This window comes from Rissa tridactyla, chromosome 3, assembly GCF_028500815.1.
Source record: "Rissa tridactyla isolate bRisTri1 chromosome 3, bRisTri1.patW.cur.20221130, whole genome shotgun sequence".
NCBI lineage: Eukaryota > Metazoa > Chordata > Aves > Charadriiformes > Laridae > Rissa > Rissa tridactyla.
Window position 1 is genome coordinate 103055243 of NC_071468.1, and position 22080 is coordinate 103077322.

General features: G+C 35.4%; 1 protein-coding gene across 1 annotated transcript in view; it reads left to right on the forward strand.

Moving 5' to 3' along the window:
- CSMD1 (CUB and Sushi multiple domains 1) overlaps positions 1-22080 on the forward strand; it is a 1189318-nt gene that overhangs the window by 939153 nt on the left and 228085 nt on the right. The window contains exons 22-23 of the mRNA XM_054196719.1: positions 2828-2997; positions 10289-10445. Of these exons, the coding sequence (XP_054052694.1) occupies positions 2828-2997; positions 10289-10445 (327 nt within the window). The remainder of the gene's footprint in view (positions 1-2827; positions 2998-10288; positions 10446-22080) is intronic.

The following is a 22080-nucleotide window of genomic DNA, read 5'->3' on the forward strand; positions in this document are numbered from 1 at the left end:
GTATACTTTAGAATGGTAGCAATATATTAACTTTCGTTTGTAACCCTCATTATCCCTGATCTTATCCATCAGTACTTTTATTTGCAGATTTAGGTTGCCATGGTTTTGAACTTTGGAACATAGGCTTCTTGGAATAGGACATTTGACCAGTTCTAGATTATGGAAAGCTCATCGTACGCTTTTTCTACTACTGCATCTGTCTTAGTGGTTTACATTCAATAACTGAAATAAAATGTAGAATATTGTATGAACATTATGTAAGAAAAAAACCTTCGCTTCCATAACATTTTCTTCTCTTCAGCATTTTAATTCTATATTTTCCAGTTCTTTAAAGGAGGTAGATAACAAGATACCACTGCAGCCAAAGGGAACATAGATATTTTTGCGTGGATCTTTACTTGGGCAAACATTTGTTTGCAGAAGGCTTGTGTAGAGTACTGGTGTAAACACAAGAAGCCATTGAGTAGTATGGGTCTAAACGCGTCTGCCATTAATGTTGGCATTGCTTTGAATTACATTTTATAAACTCAGTTTGTTCCACTTTCTTCCTATCAAAGACAAAAATAGCTACATATGAACATGAACACACAAATAAATATGTATATATGTATGTATATGTAACTATCTGTAACAATTATCACATATTTGACGGATCCTTTACCAAAGAGGTATCAGAATAAAAATCTAATTCACTTGACAGTCTGCTACGGTTCTTAGAAACATTTAGACAAAGTAAAGTGACTTCAAACATGTTAGAAATACCTGGTGCATCCCACACTCCCCAACAAGGGAAGAGTTTGGCTGTCTGAAGTTTGGCGGCAGGGGTTCTTATTCCCCAACACTGTTCTGCCTATTAAATATAATGCATCTCAGGACCTAAGTAGGCAAAGGAAAGGGAGAACATAAAGCTCTACTTTCAAATAGCAAATGAACTCTATCTAACTTATGTGCCCAATCAAAGATCCTGATCCAGCTTACTGGTGATTTCCATCTTCATTTTGCCTAAGGAGAGCCCAAATGTAGAGTAGAAATAAGGCTCTGAATAAGACTATGATTGTCCCGTTCCTCCCTTCCTTTCTTCCCCTCTTTCATCTTTCTCCCCTCCGTCCCCTCTTCCCTTCCCTGCCTTCCGCTCCTTCTCCTTCCTCCTCCTTTTTTTTCTTCAGTTTTGCTGAAGGTAGGAGGTCTAAAACAGAAAATGTCACTGTTTTTAGGCTTTTCAAAAGCAAGGAGCACATAAATTTGATGATGTCTGTCAAGGCCTTGAAAATGTAAATAAAAATTTTTAGATTTTTTTTTTGTAAATATCAACCATACATTTCTCCCTAAATATGTTTAAATTAACTATTTTCTTATATATCTTTCTGGTTTATTTTTACACTATGTTTTCAAAATGATTCTTTACATATATACTTGTTAAACTCTACTCAGTTTTACCTGAAATTGCAAACCCCCCAGACTTCCAAAAATTAATATCTTAATATCCTATGAACCCTAGAAGTCTATTTAACACTTATAGGAAAAAAACCATGTATTTTTAAAAACCTATCACATCTTCAATAAAAAATATCTGTTGATTTACAATCGTACATTAATTTATTATATACGTATATGTATATATGAATTGTCATAACAGGTTTTCTTTGGGCTTTTTTGTTTTGTTTGTTTTTTTAATATAGAATGTGTTGGGTTGGAAGGGACCTTTAAAGGTCATCTAGTCCAACCCCCCTGCAGTAAGCAGGGACATCGTCAACTAGATCAGGTTGCTCAGAGCCTCATCAAGCCTGGCCTTGGATGTCCCCAGGAATGGGGCCTGCACTCCTCTCTGGGCAACCTGTTCCAGTGTCTGATCACCCTCATTGTAAAGAACTTCTCCCTAATGTCTAATCTAAACCTACCCTGCTCTAGTTTAAAACCATTGCCCCTCGTCCTATCATATACAGAATTTTACCAAATACTGAATGAGATCTGAAGAATGTTTAGGTCAAAATCTATATTTAACACCGTATATTTTATCTTTAGACAGAACAATGACATATAAATATCAGTCTCATCCATAATATTAAATATTTGTTTGAATAGTACACCAATATTATTTTCTATGTGCTGAAATTTATATTGAACATTTGGAATAATCTTATTAGTCTGTATTCAGAACTGAAACTGAGCCCATGGGCCAGAACAGACCACTATTCCTACGCTTTATTGTTTCCTTTACTGGGGAGCAATGACAAAAATATCTACTCCTGTCCGTAAGAAAAGAAGGGAGCTGTCTGCTTGGCCCTGACTGATGTCCGCAAACGTTTGTTTGGTTTTTAGTTTTTATTCCTGGTGTAGAAAAAAAATATTCAAATGCTCTTGATTTATTGCCAGATTCTTTTATCTCAGCAGCTCATTGTCTGCTTTTTCTAATACTTATTTGGAAAGCTGAACAGGGGAGTAAGTGAAATCAATGTTATATTTATTTGAAATGTTACCACAATAACTATATTTCAAGAAAATATCCAATTTCTATGAAAACCAGCTGACCTGAATTATCAATTAGTCTGATGGGAAGACCAAGGGATGAATTGAAGGTAAAGGGAATTACATAAAAGCACTAAGTGCGCTTAATGAATGTACGCAGGGAAATGCAGGAGATAGCAATTTTGGTAGGGTTTCTAGGAGTTTGTTCTACAGATCGAATCTGACAGAAACATACTTTTCCTAGGTTGCCCGTTAGAGTTTTCATAGAGTCTAAATATTACTGTAAATAACCCATGTTTTCTTGAAATGGATAATTCACTACTATTTTTTTTTTTTTTTTCAATGTGTCTGTTTTCTTTAGCTGAATGTGGAGCAACTGTCTCTGGAAATGAAGGAACATTGCTGTCTCCAAATTTTCCTTCTAATTATGACAACAACCATGAATGTATCTATAAAATTGAAACAGAGGCTGGAAAAGGGATTCATCTTAGAGCCAGGAGCTTTCAGCTGCGTGAGGGAGATATTGTTAAGGTAAGAAGACAATCTCACTTTCTGCCATGCTCAACATTCACATTGTATGAACAGCTCCATTTTTAATACCAATTATTTTTATTTTTGTTTCACTTTCTCATACAAAATGAATGAATCCGATGTGGATAGCATTACTTTCTTTATACTAGATTCAATTATTTATACTAGATTCAAAGAAACTATAGGTGACGTTATGTGTTTAATTACGTTTGAAGTGGGTTAAAATCTGAAAAGAAAACCTTAAATGTTAACTTGGATTTTGAATACAAATTGCCTATATTCTTTTCTGTTTGCAGTAATCTTTGTAGGTGTAGCATGGCAATTGCTTAAAAAAGTTTTTAAAGGTTTTAATTTTGGTACATTTGTGGTACATTTTTATTTTCTTATTTTATTTGTCTTGCACAGAACTGTTTTTTTTTTTAAATTAATTACTTTGCTCATTTGAACAGAAAGAAGCTAGCTAACATATAGTGTTGTAATATTGACTAAAACTGTAATTACAGAAGGTGGTTTTCATTCCTTATGTTGTAGGTAGCCTTTGAAACTTGGCCTAAATATGTACAGATTTTGAACATGTAATGTACTTTTACACAGCATGGCCATAATCTGTCTTTTCTTAATAATTGCTGCTGCATTCTTGTATGTACTGAAAATCATCTGACGTTCATCTGAAGTGTTGAGCATACATTAAATTACTCTTTCAAATGTATGTCTCTAAATTTTACAGAGTTAATTGATACTTCAAATCACCAAGTATTGAAGATTCAATTAGCAACTTGCTGTCTGGGGATCCCACAGCAACGTGTTTAACATGTTAGAAATTGCTGTCTACATTTCCAACTTGATTTTACTATTTTTATTTGCATTGAATGCTTCCCACAAGGAGTTTAAGACATCATTGTTATGGATCAAATTTTCATGGCCATACCTTTATCCATTTTGCCATCTTAAGAGACTCCTTATGTAAATAAGCAGGACAATTCAATTTGAAGTTATACATTTCCTGCAAAGTACAAGGCATTCAGAGACAAGATGAAGGTGGGGAGAGAAAAAAAAAAAAAAGGACTTCTCTTTAAGTATTGTTTTTATTAATCTAGACATTCACCTATTTTTTGTTTTTCATGTTCTTTTAGCAAGTACAGACTGGATTAGACAATGAAATAAGCAAAACTTTAAGAATCCCCCAAACTATTAGAAAGTTACAATCAAAAGAACAGCATTTTCTGTTTTCATCTTTACCCGTAAAATCAATAATAATTGCCTCCGTGCTTGTGTGTCCACCATGTTTGAAACACTGCAAGACCTTGGCCTATGGTTTCCTGTTTAGATCAAAGAGAATTGAGTAGGTGGGCAAAATATGTGGTCTATATTGTCCTTTGCTCCCATCTTCCGTGGTCTGACAGTGCAGATTCCCCAAAGTATTTTTGCACTGAACAGATGCAGCAGACAGGGAGGAACTTAATTGCCCACTGAGCTGCTTGGATACAGTACATAAGCCTCCCAAAAGCTTTGCACATATCAAGTTTATAAATAATTTAATAAACTACCTGAACAAAAGAAAATCTTAGGAAGCCCTAAACAAACATTCAAGAAACTCAATTATGCTTCAGAACATGTCATGAATAATGTCAAGCATACTTAGAGATATTCCCTGGAGATATAAGAAGGATTTGCCTGAGAGAAATCTGTTCTGAGCAATGTTAGATACTTTCTTCTTTCATAGATCTGTTAGCACAATACTCCTGAGGATCCATGGGAAGCAAAGGCAAAATTGTGGTGATGTCTGTACTGCGAGGCTTGTTCTCTGGTTCTGGGGCAACTGGCACGGCACAACTTCCAGTTATATAATCAAATTCTCTTCCCCATAGCCTCCCCATAACATGTATTTATAAAAAATAAAGTCTACTTCCTCTCTGCTCCCATGCCAGGATGTCCTTATACATATATCCATTGGAATCAGCCCTTGTTCTAGCCCCAACACTTTACCCAAGCATCCTCTGGAAGACTGCCAAAAGGAGCAGGCCAAAATCTTGACTGAAAATGTGCCGGAGGTTGATCAGAGTGTACAACTGAATATTAATGTTTGGGGTTGTGTCCCAGCTTTGTTTATATCAGTGGCTAAAGTATCTCTATTATTCAAGTTTTCTAAACTTGTCCACACAGCTTCTGATTTCTTTAGTTAATCTATAGGAGATATTCTTCTAGACTCAAAGAACGTTCTTTCCAGCCTTGCCATGCATCATGAGATGATACTGACTGCCTGCTTACCACTGGAAAGACACTTTGTGGTGATTTACTATCTGCTAGATGAAAGCAGGGAACAGTTCAGGAACCTCACATAGGAAGCCAGCATGAAGAATTTTTGTTTTCCAAAACAATGTACGTTATCTTAGAAACATAAGAGTTACTTTGCCGAGTTGAACCAAGTGGTCCGTCAAGCTCAGTGTGCTTTCTCTGATAATAGTGATAGGTGATTTTATTTGGGTAAAATATGCAAACTTGGCCCTTATGCTTCCCCAACATCCACAGATGTTGCATTAAGTTAGACCACACTTTGCTGTCTCTTCCATCTGCTACTGACATGTTGTCTTTGAATTTTGGTAATGGGTTAAATTAGTGGATACTACTATTTATTTTGTTATGTTATTTTATTTTTTTTTAATTTTACTTCCCCAAAATGATTTAGATTTGTTCCTTAACTGTGGTTGCGTGCTTCGGTTATAGCTTACTTTAAGCAAATATATACTATCTACTCTTTTCTCCCTCTTCCCTTTCCTGTCCTGTTTTGCATGGGAAGGAGATCTGAGCATGTGAAACAGAAATAAATTTTCCTGTGCTCTCACCAGATCTACAATCTGTGCAGTTGGGAAATTAAGACACTCTCCAGAGGCTCACCCTTCCCACAGCTTTGGCAGGGCTGTGGATTTCTGAAGTTTGCTTTCTTTCCTGTCTGTACCCTAAATATGAGCAAAATATGTTATGAACATCAGCCTTCTATCTTGTGTCTGCGTGGAAGAAAGCCCCAAGACTGCCTTACAGGCAGCTTGCAAGGGATGCACTAAGGCTTAGAATATTTATAAACCTCATGCTGAAATATAGGGCATTAAAACCAAAGTGGTTTTAAAGAAAATATGTATATATGTAAAGTTACATTGGGTGCCAGTGCCCAGGCACCAGCAGCGGGGGCTGCAGGGCGGCCTCTGTGAGGAGAGGCCGGGGCTGCCTCAGGCCAGACACAGCCGGTTCCAGCCGGCTCCGACCCACCCCCCGCAGGGCCCGGCTGAGCCCCGCAGCCATCTTGTAGAAAGCGTATTTAAGAAAGGGTAAAAAATGCTGTGCAGCACTGTGTGAGAAACAGTAATGAGGAAAAAAAGGTGTGAGAAGCAATCCTGGTAACACCAAGATCAACCCACCACAAATGTCTTATGAACTGTATAATATCACTATTTGTTTGAGGTAGGATCACTAGGAATTCCATGAAGACTGAATGAAAATATTTGGGAATATATATAGGAATATGCGTAGCAATGTCAGGAAACTATACAGGAATTATCTCTCAAACTATCAAAGCAATATTTTAAAAGCATTTCCCTTTGGGATGATTTTATGCCATAAAGATCTCTGCAATTAAGGAAAATTGCCACGTTTAGTTGTAAGTAATTTCTTTTTACTGTCATAACGAGGAACTGGAGTTTAAGAAAATCAAGCCTTCTCCTTCAGGTGAGTCTGTTTTCACATACCCACAGCAGGTGCAGATACATTAGCACCGTTACTAGAGCATTTCGCCTCATGAATAATCGTAGCACTGTCCTTTTATCTCACCTGCATATTTTAATCCCAGCAGTAAAGCACTTCCCTTTTAGTTCCTCACAAACGTTAGGTTGACTTACATCCATAACGTTAAACTCTACAATTTTACAAAACACGGTGGCTCACTCAAACTGTCTCTCAGGCCCTGGCCTATGCAGCTCCTGGATTAATGCTTTCTCAGGAAAGATTTGTGAGGGTGTTAGTAGGTCTGCATTAAATGTGTGCCAGGGATGTACTGACAATAAATACTATGTAGGCAGTGTAGTGGTGGTGAATGGATTCCTACTCTGGCACTGTTTACTTGCTTTGAAAATATGAACGACCTTCAGCTGTATATATTCAACTAGGTTTACTGTTGGCACAAGGGGGAATATTGAGGCTGTGGTGCATAGGGAATTACAAATACTTTGCAAGGCTATTTCTGACATCAGTAAGACAGTGCACATGAGGAAGGGTCAAAGCTAATGATTTCAAGGAGAATACATGCAGGTTAATGACTGTAAGTCACGGAGAAAGCTTTCTATAGCTGTGGCAAAGTTTGAATTAGAATTAGTGAGAAGGAAGTCTGAATTCAAGTAAAGAAACAGAAACAGAATACCATTTTGAGGCATATGGCAAAACTGAGTACTTGGATTATCTGTTTATTTTAAAGCTTATGCTTTCTCACTCACTAACATCTCCCTTTAAGTGTCACTTGAAATTTCTACTTATGGTGAAATCTTTATAATGCAATCACCGTAAGTTTGTTAGAAGTAAGAGGAAAACCAGAATGTAGTTTCATGTCATTCATCTGTTTGACCAAATAGACCTTCCTTATTTCTTCATGACAGAGAAAATAATGCTTAGTAATTGTAGCATGTGAATTATTATTATTTAGGGTTCTCCTAAGTAAGTTAAATGTATGCAGTTTATATTAGTTAATAGCTACAATGCCTAGACTAGTGTATTAAACATGTTCTCTTGCTCTGGAGGCAGTCACATATGACAGAACACAACGTTTACACAAGCTGCCTATTGTGAATGGGTCTGTGGCCCACCCACAACCAAGAATTGTTAGGGAAGATGCATTTTCTTTCCCAGAATGGTTCAAAGAAGTTATCAGTATAGGCAATGGAAATTCAATGTTTATATTTGTTCACTAACATGGTTTCAATTACTAGAGTAGACGTGTACCTAGTTACGTCTGTAATGTTAACAATAGGCGGACAAGTGTCACCTGTTAAAAATTGTCACGGCTTTTTTTACAGCTTTTTTCTTTTTATTACGTGATCCTTCTTATCTCATTTTTATTTCATAAACCAATGTTTTCATTTGTGTCTGGATTCATCTTGAGAGATACTATTATTTAACTTGCTGATCCTCAGGTAGCAAGAGTATCTGTAAAAGTCAGTGAAGTAGAATACTGTTGGAACAGGATGTCTAAGCGACAACTGTAGTAATTAGCTGTTATTTTTTTCTTTTAAATAAGAATAAAAATCACTTTTATTTTAACATAGCATTTTTTGTTAATGACAATTAAAAGTAGATAATTCCATTCAAAGTAATATCTCTCAAACCAAGTAAAATGTATCTGTGCTTTTTGCATAATATGTATGAGCAGAATGTTATTAAAAAATAAATCTTATGGTGAACGAATGCTTATTTATTTTGTACAAGAGATTTCCAGCTCTGTAAAATAAAGTGGAATCAGTCCATGAAAGTGATCTGTAGTTCTGGCCCAGGACAATGGTAGAAACTTGGAGGCATTTTTTTCAGATACTCAGCACAGCTTAAAGTCATATTTCTGCCAAGAGGCAGACATTAAGTATGTGTTAGTGCTCACACGAATCTTAAATATAATTGATTGTGTCTTCCGATAGCTCATCTATGTGCCCTGATTTAAGACAATCTTTGCCTTAGTAATAAGGGCACGATGTATTGTTCTACTAATGGATAGCATAATATGTTATTTTCAAAAGCTTCTTTTAGGGAAGGTCATTATTTATATCTGTATATGATTATTAAACTGTATTTATGCTTTTATCTTAAAAAAATATTTATGCATGTTGCTTTTATTATTTTCTTTTTTTAATGTTGGTACTTGAGATGAATGAGGTACTTTCAGGACATTCACGAATATTGATAGTATGCTGGTATTTTCATCACTGAGAAAACAGCTCTGCTTTTAACTGTTTGTCATCATCCATAAATGTATTCCATGGCCTGTCCTCTCAGAAGATGCACTTCTAAATTTCATTAGTAGATCTAACTGTACATTCAAACAGGAAGTAGTTTCTGTGACTCAAATGTAGCAATTTAGATTGTTAAATGGGTCACTGCCTACTTTTGGCTGGAATCACTATAAATCCTCACTGTACCACAAGGTCTGAGAATGGAGAGGTGAAGATCCTTAGAGATATTTTTTTTTTAATTAAAGATATTTACTGAAATTGTAGCTTTTGAACTATTTATCTACAGTCACTCTAGGACGTATGAGATCAGGGTAATTATCTTTTACTTCATATTAGAAACCAGCTGCTCAGATTCATTACTTGATTTTGTATAAACATTCACATGATGTATGGTATACGTTTTCAAAGTATGAAACACACTCCAAATTTGCCTATTTTTCCATGAGAAAGTACAGATAATTTATTTAATGTAAAGAAAAAAATAGCTTTTTTTTTAATTAATCTTGAGACCAAAAAAACCCATAGAAGACTATTTTGGCACTTGATGGCTTTCAAGGCTTTACGATAAGCAAAAATAATTTTTCACCCTCTAGCCAATACTAACTCTTTGTACTTGTCCTGTATTGGTGAACAATCAAAAGGACATTCTTATTAATTCTAGGATGAAAAATCACAGAGGTTAGTACTGTTGATTTTGTCTTCCTTTGAAATTTTCAATACAGTAACATGGTGAATAAAAACCTCACTACACTTAGTTTGGAAATACTCACTTATATTTTTGAAGACCTATCTTTCTTTGTTAAAACCTAGAGTAAATCAAAAAATACTGCAGGCTCAGAGTATGAAATAAAAAGTGACAGATCGACTTTAATACCTCAGTTCTGCTGTTGATATCTCCAGACAGGAGAGAATAGAGTAGAATGGGGTTTACCTCTTACAGCCTTACTTCAATGGTGATTTCAGAAAGTATACTTCTGTTAGCCTTTGTGAATAATTGCGAAAGTTAATCTGAGCTTATGAAACCTCAAAAGATAAAAGTGATGTATAAATATTAATTTCATTCAAGATGAGCTCACAATACTGAAAAGGAAAGAAGACTATAAAGCACCTTAAGGGTGACAGAATATTTTATATTTCACTAAACTGCATAACCAACTGATATATGCCTCACAAAATGGAAACATTAACTTTTTGGAGAAACTATTGGCCATACATAGCTAAATTTGGAAGTATTGTATAAAGATAAACTAATGTTTTTCAAATACTTAGACTTAATGTCCAATTTCATACTATTATTTTACTTCTACAAGGTGTATGATGGAAAAGACAGCTCTTCACGCTCTCTGGGAGCCTTCACCAAAAATGACATGATGGGAGTTATCCTTAATAGCACCTCTAACCATTTGTGGATAGAGTTTAATACCAATGGATCTGATACTGACCAAGGATTTCAGCTCACTTACACAAGTAAGTAGGTCGCAAATGTGGTCGGATTGACTGTTCTGTGGGGAAATATGTATTTCTCAGCTGCAGTGATTTCTCATGAAATGGTGAAGATAATTTCCTAGAATGTACTGTGATGAGCAGGCTTAATTTTAATTGCCTACATGGCTGGATAGGTGTTAGTAATTAGTAAGACCATTACTAAAATGAAAATTGTAACTTTATAAATTTAGAAAGCATTATTATTTTGAAGATTTAGCAGTGAGGTTTAAAAAAGAGTGAATTGTGACATATGTGGGTTGAATAACACATAATAGCATGTTAGTGTTATACTGCAGCAGAAAACTTATTCAGAGCCAGGTTTTAAAAATGGAACATTCAATCCCTGCAGTCAAATTAGGAAAAATAAAGAGTACAAATAAGAATAAAAAAAATACAGTGTGCCTGGTTGCACACTCTTATCTGTCCCAACTGCTTGTCAGATCAGAGTAGAGTATGCTGAGTGAACAAGTTTTGATGAACAATGCACTTGTCCCACAGTTTGCATGTAATTAATTTGAGTAATTTAGCTGGCAAAAGAATGAGTCTTTTAGGGGGGATAATTTTGAGGATAACTAGTTTGTTCCCAACATACATGAACAGATACTTTGCCCAGGTTTCAAGGAATCTCCAAGTACCCTTTGCCTCCAACTTATTGCCTTTAACATCAGCTTCCATGAGCTCCTGTTGAATCCTGCAGACCAGAGCACCAAATCATACTATGTCACAGAAATAGAGTCATACTCTTTCTAGTCCTTCTGCTGGTTTCCCTTTGGATTGGAACCAGCTGTGGAGTAAGCAGAAATCGTTCACTTTCCCTTCTGTCTTTCTGCTGTTCCTGGTAAATCTGAAATCTTATCATCCTACCTTTAGCCTTTTTTTCTTAGAGAACCATAAAGGAAAGGAAGGTTTCTTTGGCTAGATGAGATGTATTTGTGATTTCTTCTTTTATATTTTTTCTTTTTTTTTTTTTAAGTCTAGATAGTATTTTTTTATGTATATCATTTTATGTTTCAAAATGCAGAAAGAATTACTAGGCAAATCTACTCTGACTTGCCTAGAGAGACTGCAGAATTTTTTCTTTGAAAATAGGAACAAAACATTTGTTTTGAAAATAATCTTATTTTAAGGGCTCTGATTTCAAGGGACCTGAACCAGTTCCCTTCAAATCCTGCTACAGTGATAAGTTCTACCAACCATTTAGAAATAGTATTTTATTTAAAGATGGAATTTTGCTTAATTTCTGCATCCAATAGCTTGATTTTATTACACTTCCATTTGCAATTCTCATAAGATTTACTCTCCCGTACCAGATTTTTCTATGTAACTTAACATATAATTTGTGACTTAAGGCTTTTTTCCTAGCTGTTCGATTAGTTTTGAATCTCTGTTTTCAATACTTCCAAGTATTTTCACATTTTCTGAAGTGTGTAGACAGAATTTGACTCAGTCTTCTAACAATAATCTTAACAATACTGTGTACAGAGGCAAAACTTACTTTCCTATGTCGTCATAATGTTGTTCTTTTTTTAGTATATCATAGGATAAATTTGCGTCAGTTCAGGTTGAAATGTTTATCTGTTATGACTTTTCCTCCTGCCTGCTCTCACATGAGGCAGTCCTCATTTGTAAATACAGTCTAATTCCTTACTTTTCACATGTACTTTTAGGAGTCCAAATTCAAGACAATACACTTTGAGACAGTGACCTTCTAACCAGGTGACTTCTGTAAACTGTAACAAGAAAATATGTTGTATGTTATTTCCAAACATTTCAGTGTGGGATTTTTCATCATTTATAAATTGGTACGAGGAGAAGATGCATTCTTTTGCAATGCTTAGAAAATTGGATGCAGTGCTAACTGTTTGGTTTTTTTTCTGAAGGAGTTAAATCCTAGCAATATTTTAAAAATTAGATATAGCAGAAATTTAAAGTCATTATTTGATGGGATCGGAGTTTTTGGTGCAGTTCCAATGCAGTTACTAAACAAATGTGTCCATTTTGCATTTGGTAAACATATCAAACACAAAATGATAATTATCTGTTTGGATTAACCAAGTTGTAGTTTACAGCTGGAATTAACTTCCCTGAAAGATTACTTTGCAATTTATTTATTCATTTTTCAGATTGAAATCTAATACCAGATACTTTAAAATTACTAAAACAAAGAAAAAAGATAAAAGGGTGTTAAAATGTGATCTCACTGAAAGCAAAGGAGAAATATGTATGCTGGAGTGAATGAAATTAATAATGAATATCATAAGACTGTTAGAAATAGCTAGAAATGATGGTGTAATAAATCTAGTGGTAAATCAGTTTTGGTTGTTCCCTATCTCATTGATGAGTTCTTGCTGCCCACAAGGGATACATCAACTGCCCTTAATTGTTGGTCTTTTTAGTACTTTTCTTCCCATTAATGCTATTGAAATTAAGATTAGTGCAGCTTTGAAGCTTGAATTTTAGAACCATTGCAATATACTATTATAGAGACTAACTTAAAAGGTTACTATTTCAGTTCTGTGCCCTTCCATCTTTTTTAACATTGTGAATTCTGTAGATGATGTTAAATTTACAAATATGACAGAAGAAAAAGCTAGTGATCCATGAGAACACAAGTGTGGATAAAGAAAATTTTATTTCTGTTTTCAGGATCTCATTACTGACATAATAAAAGAAAATTCTATACACTCAGAATCTGAGTGGTTTGTATAAATTGTAGAAATCAGAATATAAGCAGATATTAAAACGAAATCTATAAGGGATTCAAGTTCTATTGAAATCTGCTGTACAGGAAATTGCTTCAGGGTAAGAACAATACTGAGTGGAAGCTAGAAATTATAGTCATTTTATTCTTTGATCTGTAACTACAAGACGGTTTCAAGGAAGCAGATTTAGCAGAATGGGTAGAAAGAACTTTACACTGGAAAGGGTCATGAAAAAATCTGTACTTTTTCTCAATTTAACTGTTTTGAGAAGCTAAGGAATATTTTGACTGAGGACTAAAATTATAGTGATTATATTTGAGGAAATTGCTTCAGAAAAATGGAGACAGTAACATTTTGTTAATATTTTAGCCTGAGATCAGTGGGGTAAGTATATATGAATGAGTCAATGAAATTGTAATTTGAGCGATAGCTGAATCTGAGTTTACCAGGGAAGAAAAAACCAAGAGGAATAAAGAAGAACACTTGTGTACTTTGTGTAAAACAAGTTGGTATAAAGCCACTTCCTTAAAGCTAGGGTGAAAATGTGTTAGGATGAATAAATGTCTGGTTCCACATATAGTACCTCTGCACTGGTGTCAGAGGGAATGGCTGTGAACATTCATAACTCAGTGCTGAGGAAATGACAACATAAGCTTCATAGGACTAATTTTTTTACCTGAGGATGATCTCAGGTTTCAATAGATTATTCCGTCTTAAATGTCTTTTATATACAAATGTGTCCTGGTTTCAGCTGGGAAAGAGTTAATTTCCTTTCTAGTGATTGCTGTGAAAGGAATGTTAATAACGCATAGTATTTTATTTGTTGCTAGGCAATGTTTATACTTTTCAAGGACTCTTCAGCTTCCCATAGAAGCTGAGAAGGAGCATAGACAGAACGATGGAATGGCCAGTGAAGTATTCTGTAGCATAGATGACATGCTCAGTATATAAATGGGGGTTGGCTAGGGGACAGGAATCCGTGATCAGTGCTTGGAAAGATACAGTCCACCAGGTGGTGAGAGTGACTGGTGTTATTATTATTATTGTTGTTGTTGCTGTTTTTATTGTTAATAATAATAATAATTATTAATAATTTTCTTTTCTGTTATTGTTCTATTAAACCGTCTTTATCTCAACACATGAGGTTTTTTTTCTTTCCCTTTCCTCTCCTTTTCTCCTTCTCCCTGCCCTTCTTGGCGGAAGGGGGAGAGCTGCGCAAGCAGCTGCATGGTCCTAGCTGCCAGCTGGGGTTACACGACGACATAGGAAGTAAGAGGATATTCCAATATGAGAAGTTAGTGGATTATTTTAGTTTTAAGAATGAAGCCAAAGTCCTACAAATTTTCTTTTATGTTATTTCTTACTCATCTCAAACAGAGCTTGCTGAAATAGCAAAGTTTTTCTTTGCATCCCTCCCCAATGGGAAGTGTTTGTAAAATCCAGGGAACAAAACAGGACTTTTAAGATGGCTTTAATTCCCTAATAGTAGAGGACATCAATAGATATCTGCATGTAAAAATATAAGTTTATACGTGTCGTAGCCGCAACTGACTCTTGTGATGGTTACTTTTTTTCGGTTGAGAAAATGTCCGTTCTTCTTTCATAATTTCAGTTTTATAATTTGGGGATTTTTTTTTTCCACTGTCTAGTTATAACTTTTCTCCCTGAGATACATCTAGTTTTTGTGGGGAAGAGAAGATGTAGCCATAGGCATTCCCACAGCTGGACCTACATTTCCTGTTCATTGCTCAGTTAGAAGATTTGGCCATTCTGGTATAAAGATGCCAGTGCTTTGTGCTGTCATGTCAGTAGTATTTAACGTTAAATTGACATTCAAATTAGAATGAAATCTTATTGATGCCACACAGTGACAGGCAGTAAAAGCAAAACAGAGCTGTCTGGTAAAAGTAACAGACTGCAACTTTAAATAAGGAACAACGCAGTACAACCTCTGAATAACAAACAGGCAGTCTGCCTGCAGTGTCTAACCCCTCCCCTATCACAGTCCTGACACAAGAGGAATTTTAACAGTGGCTATTTTCACTCATCTTGTGGAGAACTGAAGTTACTCTCACTTGTGTCACAAGGGCTTCCTTGCGAATGTTTAATCCTTATTCCTTGAACGTAGTCACACTTTCCCTAGCTACTGGAAAAACAAAACCAGTCCCTCCACATTTTATCATACAAGTCATATACAAATGTTTTGTGGTGCTCTGAGTACTGCATAATGCTGACTACTCTGTGGTCTGTATGTGGTCTCTGGAGACCACAGCGTACTCAGCACTATGCTTTACTTCCACAGTGCTCACTCTTAACTCCTGTGAATTTAACTTGTACAATAATTTTACTTATGTCTTACTTGTTTCATGTAGATGTCAATGAAAAAATTACTTTCGCGATTTCTCTTTGCCAGTAGCTGTGTCACTGGTTACCTTTTAAAGACGTTGCCCTTTTATGTGTGTGTCCAAAATTCTTAGAAAGATGATAAAACACTTCAAACAGTCTTCATAAAACAAAGGCTGCAGCAAAGAAGGCAATGTCTGTGCTTCCTGTTCAAATACTTGTCCTCCCTTGTTTTCTCAGTAAGTTCCCACACAGCTGAGAAGAAAACACGCCTTCCCTTCACAATACCGGCTAGAACTCTCAAAACTCATTTCTTCTCATGGTGCCTGAGGATGGGTGTCTATATTCATGATAACCATTCAGCCATTTCCGCAGAGAGTGTCCCGGGGTTGTGATGTGTAAGGAACTTTGCCACTGTGTAGAACTGTTCTCTGTACTCTCCTCAGGACTGAGTGCTTTAACCAAGTTCCTTGCACTGATGGTTGCCTGTCTGAGATAGCGTGAAGTTGCTCTCGATCCTTATCCAGACATCTACTTTTTTAGGAGCAGTTTATCTAGCTCTCTGTGGCAATTTCATGGTTCCTCAGTCTCGTGCAGGATATAATAGAATCAAAAGCTTCACTTATCTGGAGAATAAGCCTTGGAGTCCATTGTAATGAGGCAGTGGAAGGGTTCATCCAGGAATAGTGACAGATATCGGTAGGAAAGTGCCTGGCTCCATTGGGGCACTCAGCAGTATGTTCTGCCTCACAACAGACTCCTGTGTGTTTCAGAAACATGCAGAACTAGTTTAAGACTTTTTAAAGTCTGAAGACCATTCAGAGATTTGTGGTATACTCTGTAGCTGGATTTTAACTTTCTAAAGTCCTTTCACTCACCTGTTCCTGATTCACTGCTCCAGATTAAAAATGTAGTTCCCTGTTAGTTCCTCAACACTTGCCTTTTATTTGTATCCTCCATTTCCCTAAGATGAAAAATTAGTTACTTTCCTGCATTTCTGTGCTAAGATGGAAATGAGGGCTGAAAAATTCTCACTAAGGATTTGTCTTTTTGAGAGTGAATATTATATAGACTGAGATCTTAACTTAATGTTAACTTCCGCTGCATTTGAATCCAAGACCATTTCTTTCACTGAAAGCAGAATTCTGTGTGGCTATCATTTCTGACAGAAGAGCGGACAAGATTCAGGGCCTTGAGCTATGCTCAACTCCATAGAATTTGATTAAATTCTATGTAGTGTTTCTAAAAGAAAACAGATTTAGGATTGTGCATTGATTTGCCATTTTTTGCCATTAATGGCATAATTTGCCATTATTTGTATGCGCAGTTGGATTTACTGAATTTTAGCTGGGATTTGTTCCAAAAGTTTTCCCATTTCCTCTGCTTTTCACAAAAAGACTACTGTTGGTTTGCAGTGAATCGTTTCCTCTTTTCCAAGTTTTACATGAGTAGACAGTAGTGTTACTGACAGTTTCTTCCCACTGCTGTAATTATGAGAATTTCCCCATGAGCAAAAATTCCTGTCTGAAAGCTTAGGACACTTGAACAGAACTGCCAGTATCTTATTGTTCTTTACCACTGGCCTTCCTGCGTACTTTGGCCTCATGTTGGGTGAAAAATTATTATTTCCAGTTTAGGATTATTATCTCAACCCTCTCTGTTTTTGGAAAGAGAAGCTGAGGCTAATGAGTATGAAACAAGGGCAACAACTGTCATTATTATCCAGCTAATTGTCTTATTAATAAGCAGTTCCTTTAGTCAGGTAGATCATCTGGATTTAGGAACCTAGGGTGATGGACTAATCTTTCTTGCAAGCTCCTTGCTGCAATTCAAATGTAAGATCACTTAGGTGCCTAATTGTTGATTTACTGAATTGATGAAAGTACAAACTATAACAGTCTAATTATAAAATCTAAGCAACACAAATGTAAAGATATTATTCTATTCCATACTGTTTTACAAAAGTAAAACCTTACATAGGGTTGGTTTTTTTATGTTATACATTTCAAGTCACTTATGTGTGCCCCTGAGATCAAAGTTTGATCTTAGCTTTCTTCTGAGTGATTGAAATGACCTCTTCTAAAAACGACCTCATGTAAAAAACGTTACATAACCATTTTTTAAATTTTGAAATTAAATAGTTTATGAAAACACAAATTTTCAGGAAAAAAATCAGAATTCATTTGTAAGGTTTTTAACCGTTCAGATGCAGGAATGTGATTGTTTTCTCCCCTTTCCTCATTATATGAGGAAATTGTTTACATTTCATCAAATTAAGCTTGTTGACCTAGAGTCTAGTCATTTTTTATAACTGAACATTAACAATAAAGAGGGAACAGATTTTTAAGTCATCCAAACTATGTTTCTTTTTATTTAAAAATGTAATAAAGTTACTTAAGAATAAAACCAAGATTATTCCTTCAAAAGTTTATGCGTAGTATTAAAATCACCCTGCCAAAACTATGTGTATACGATATATGAGCAGAATTAGGGGTGCATGTAGAGAGCAAACTATTTGGAAGAAAGATGAATGCTATAAACCTATCTATTCTTTCTGCTTTCATAAACTTCCTAGGTGGAGAAGGTTGCTTAAGACAGAAAGGTGAAAGGTAGACAAGATTTATGCGTTTTGCATTATCTAAGTTGTTCACCACAGTGTATATAGAACCTGATTTTCAGAAGTGTTGGGCAGCAATACCACTAGCCAGAATAACAGGTGCTGTGTGCATGTTGTTCCCCTGTCAGTGTATGAAAGAATGAGTGCAGCTGCAGATGATGGGCGTCTTTAACTTTCAGTCCTGTCTGTGCCAATACCGGTTTTTATAAGCTTGTACAAATCTTTTCCCATGTTTCAATCTGTCCCTTATGTTCATGGAGACTTGATTACTCTAAGAGTGAGTATTCTAGAAAAGATTGTGAGGAAATGAATGCATTTGTAATCGTTGCAGCATTTGGAAGCCATTAAGCCAGAGTACCTTGCACTAAATAATGTAAGAATAAACGTATGTGTTCATGTTATTTCTTCTTTTCTGTGCACCACCCACTCTACCCCCCGCAAAGGTCAGGCCAGTGCTGCTCTTACAAGTAACCTACATATATTTTTAAGTATACAAATACCTACAATATTTTTAAGTACTGAGTGTATCAGTCATCTCCCCACTGATTATAAAGGGGTCTTAGACACGGAGCATTCCTGAAGATATCTCTCTATAGACACTTGAAGTTACAGTTCTCAAACTCACATGGAGTCTCACCTTTTAATTCCTGCTTCTCTTACATTGAGTATAAATTATAAATAATTATTCATTTGCTTGCTGATTGCAAAGCTTACTTGTATGCTTTCTATATATACACATTAATTATCTTGATATAGGCACATATATTTGCATACCTATCTCTTGCAAGTATTGTTATTTATTAAATGTATTTTCTTTCGGTAACATAATCACATACAAAAACTGTCTTATACTACCTGTTTACATGTATTTAACTTGCTTCTTAAATTTACAAATTTTTTCTTTTGTATGTGTGGATATTATAGTTGAAAATAGGAGAACAGACATTTTGAATAGGACATATGGACACAAAGAATCTGGTTGGAAGTTGGTGGGGAAAGGCCGTAAAACATTTTGTAATGTTACAGAATTTTTTTTGTAAAATTACAGAAGAAAATTATAGACAAGAGTTCTTCTTTCACTTTATGCTCAAAAGACCTGCTACTGACAACACGTATTAACATCCCTATTTTATGTTTTACATGTTTACATACAGTTTCTTGCATGTTGCTTATGTCAAGAAAAAGTGCTGAGCTGAAACTCCTATAAGAAAGTATTATCCATTGAATGACTGTCTCATCAATATAGTCATGAATTGCCAATAGATTGCAAAACTGAGAAATTAAAAGTGTACCTTTCCAAAGGATACAAAGCAGCAGGTATCATTACTTACTGTGAACACATTCTGCTGTACAAGCATGTAGAAATACATCAATTTATTTGAGAAACATGGTTCCTTTGGTCTCTTTCAGATGATCTGAGTTACAGTGTAAATATTCAGTCACCGAGACATAAAAATATTTCAGCCCTCCTTACAAAAACTGCACATCCAAGAGAAAGAGGTCTGGAGCTAATTTTGTCCCAGTGCATACAGCCCATGCTCATTTGTCATCCTAGGCTCTTTGAAAGTTCATGCAAGTTTCAGATACATCACTATAGCCACGTTATCCAAACACTTTTCTTTCCATAGACTTTTCTGTCTTTCTAATTAGGTAGAGATTTTGTAATTGGCACATTTTCCACTACATGATACAGACTTTTTTTCTCTACAACTGTAGGTTTCAATAGCACTTAAATGGTTCCGAGACAGAATGAAAATGCCAGGAACTCTCATTTTGAATTGCATTGATTTAATTAAATAGATTATGTTATGGATGTTTAAGATGCAACAACTGCAGAATGAGTATTTGTTGACATTTACATGCATTTAGAAATCCATTATAGACTCTGAATGTTAACTCATGTACCATTTCATACTTTTAATTACTCTTTGGTAGTTCAAAAATGATTCAATGTAAAATATATAGATTATGTTTATGAGCTTAAATTACTTGAGATTTAGATAACACTAAGAGAGATCTTGGTGTTTCCAATGTTTTCATATTACCTTTTTAAATATTAAAACATCTGTTAATATTTCCATGTATGCACTGAAATAGGATTTATATATGTATGTCACCCCAAAATATTTTACCACATCACTTCCGGAAGCTAAAGATAGATTATACACAATTTATGAGTTTTTTCTTCCATAGCAAGTAGAAATGAAAAGACAACATTACCTTTTCACTAAGCAGGGCCCACCTAGTCTATATTTGTGGTATAGAGATTATTAAACACTACTTGGAGTCCCATGGAGGGTACTTTTAGTCCTTTTGTGCTTAATATGTGAACTGCAAAAACTTTTTCGCATTCAGAATAATTAACCCCTCATGGCTCGTCTTGTGAAATTTTTATGGGGATTAGTGGTATTGCTGTTTTAATGGTATTTCCTCATCTGTAACTAACTGTAATGTTAATAGGAAATTATATGAGTATAAATTTATTCATCTAGGCTGAGATCATTGATAGTGTTGACCTATACCTCTATGCTATATACTATGTTTTCAGGACCTGTTCTTCTTTAGATCAGACATTTAAAGTTTTGCAAATACCCCAGCTGGCATTTCTTTTAAAATGTCAGTATGGTTTGGTGTGGTAGGCTTTCTATTTAGAGTTCGTACTACAAACTGCCAGAGTCCACAGAAGTTACAACGCAGGTTTGTGGTTTTTTGAATTTGCAAGAGGAAATTCCCTCCAAATTCTTTTTTTGTTTTACAGCTTGATGGCTACAGTATTCCTTTACTTGGTGGTTACAGTGCTCTGGGATCATATCTGAGGCCGAGGTTCCATATGATTCTGTGCAGCATCAGAACACCCAGCAGTGCAAATCTGATCTGAATCTGGCACAAACACATGACTGAATTCCTGTAAAAATAACTAGAGCATACAGAAAGAAATTTATGAGCATTTTGTGCTTTTTTGCCAGTTTTATATATGGTTCAGCATGAAGTCAGAATGGCATTGACAAACAATAATTAATCCAACATAAATCTTGTAAACGAAGTTAACCTGTCAGAAATTGTTAAACAAATTTGCACCATGGGACCACAGTGTGAAGGACTGTGATGTTACATTTATTTTACTGTCAGTTCAATTATTTCCTCTTCCATTTCTATGGGTCAGGTTTTAATTGCCATAGTATACTTTGTGCCAAAGCATGAACAAGGTATACTGAGGCAGAAAGAAAAAAAAGGGAGGAATAAAGCCCTGAAGCCTAATTTCTATGATGCTTATAGGGGCCCTGTATTCTGGTCTCTCATGACAGTGTGCTTATATATTCTACTAAGACAGACATAATGTAACATGCCTCGGCATGCGTTGGAAGTAAAATTCGGATGAGTACCATAGCTCGCAACTCAGAGTGTCTTTCTTGCTTTTGTTAACTTTCTAGACCAGGAACTCATAACTTTTTTTTGGTAATACTCATCATAAAAGCCTTAGTATTGAACTTAAGGTTACAGTTTCCCAGTAGGGACGAAATACCTAAAGGTTGGTAATGCTTATCTTTTAGGTGCGGACTTTTTTGCATGTCTGGCATTATTTATTTTAGATTACTTATTTTTCGTATAGCCACTGTAGGTTTACATACAGTAGAAATGCATATGTTTATGTGTATATGTATATATGTGATAAGTAAACTGTATTCTTCCTTTCAAAATAGGTGAAGAGAACATTTGCAGTTATCTCAGAACTTCATCAGCTTCTGTTAAAAGTAAACTGTACTATATAGAATCCCTGAGAATTTCTCTTGGGGACACAAAATGAACACTCATGTCGCCGTTTTGGCTAAATTGGCTTCTACCTGAATTCACATTGAAGACAGGTTTTGAAGGGTGCAAACTTGAAGCTGAACTGAAAGGTGTGCTCCAGGGATGCACATAACATACTCCACCTACTAATGGACACAAAACCTAG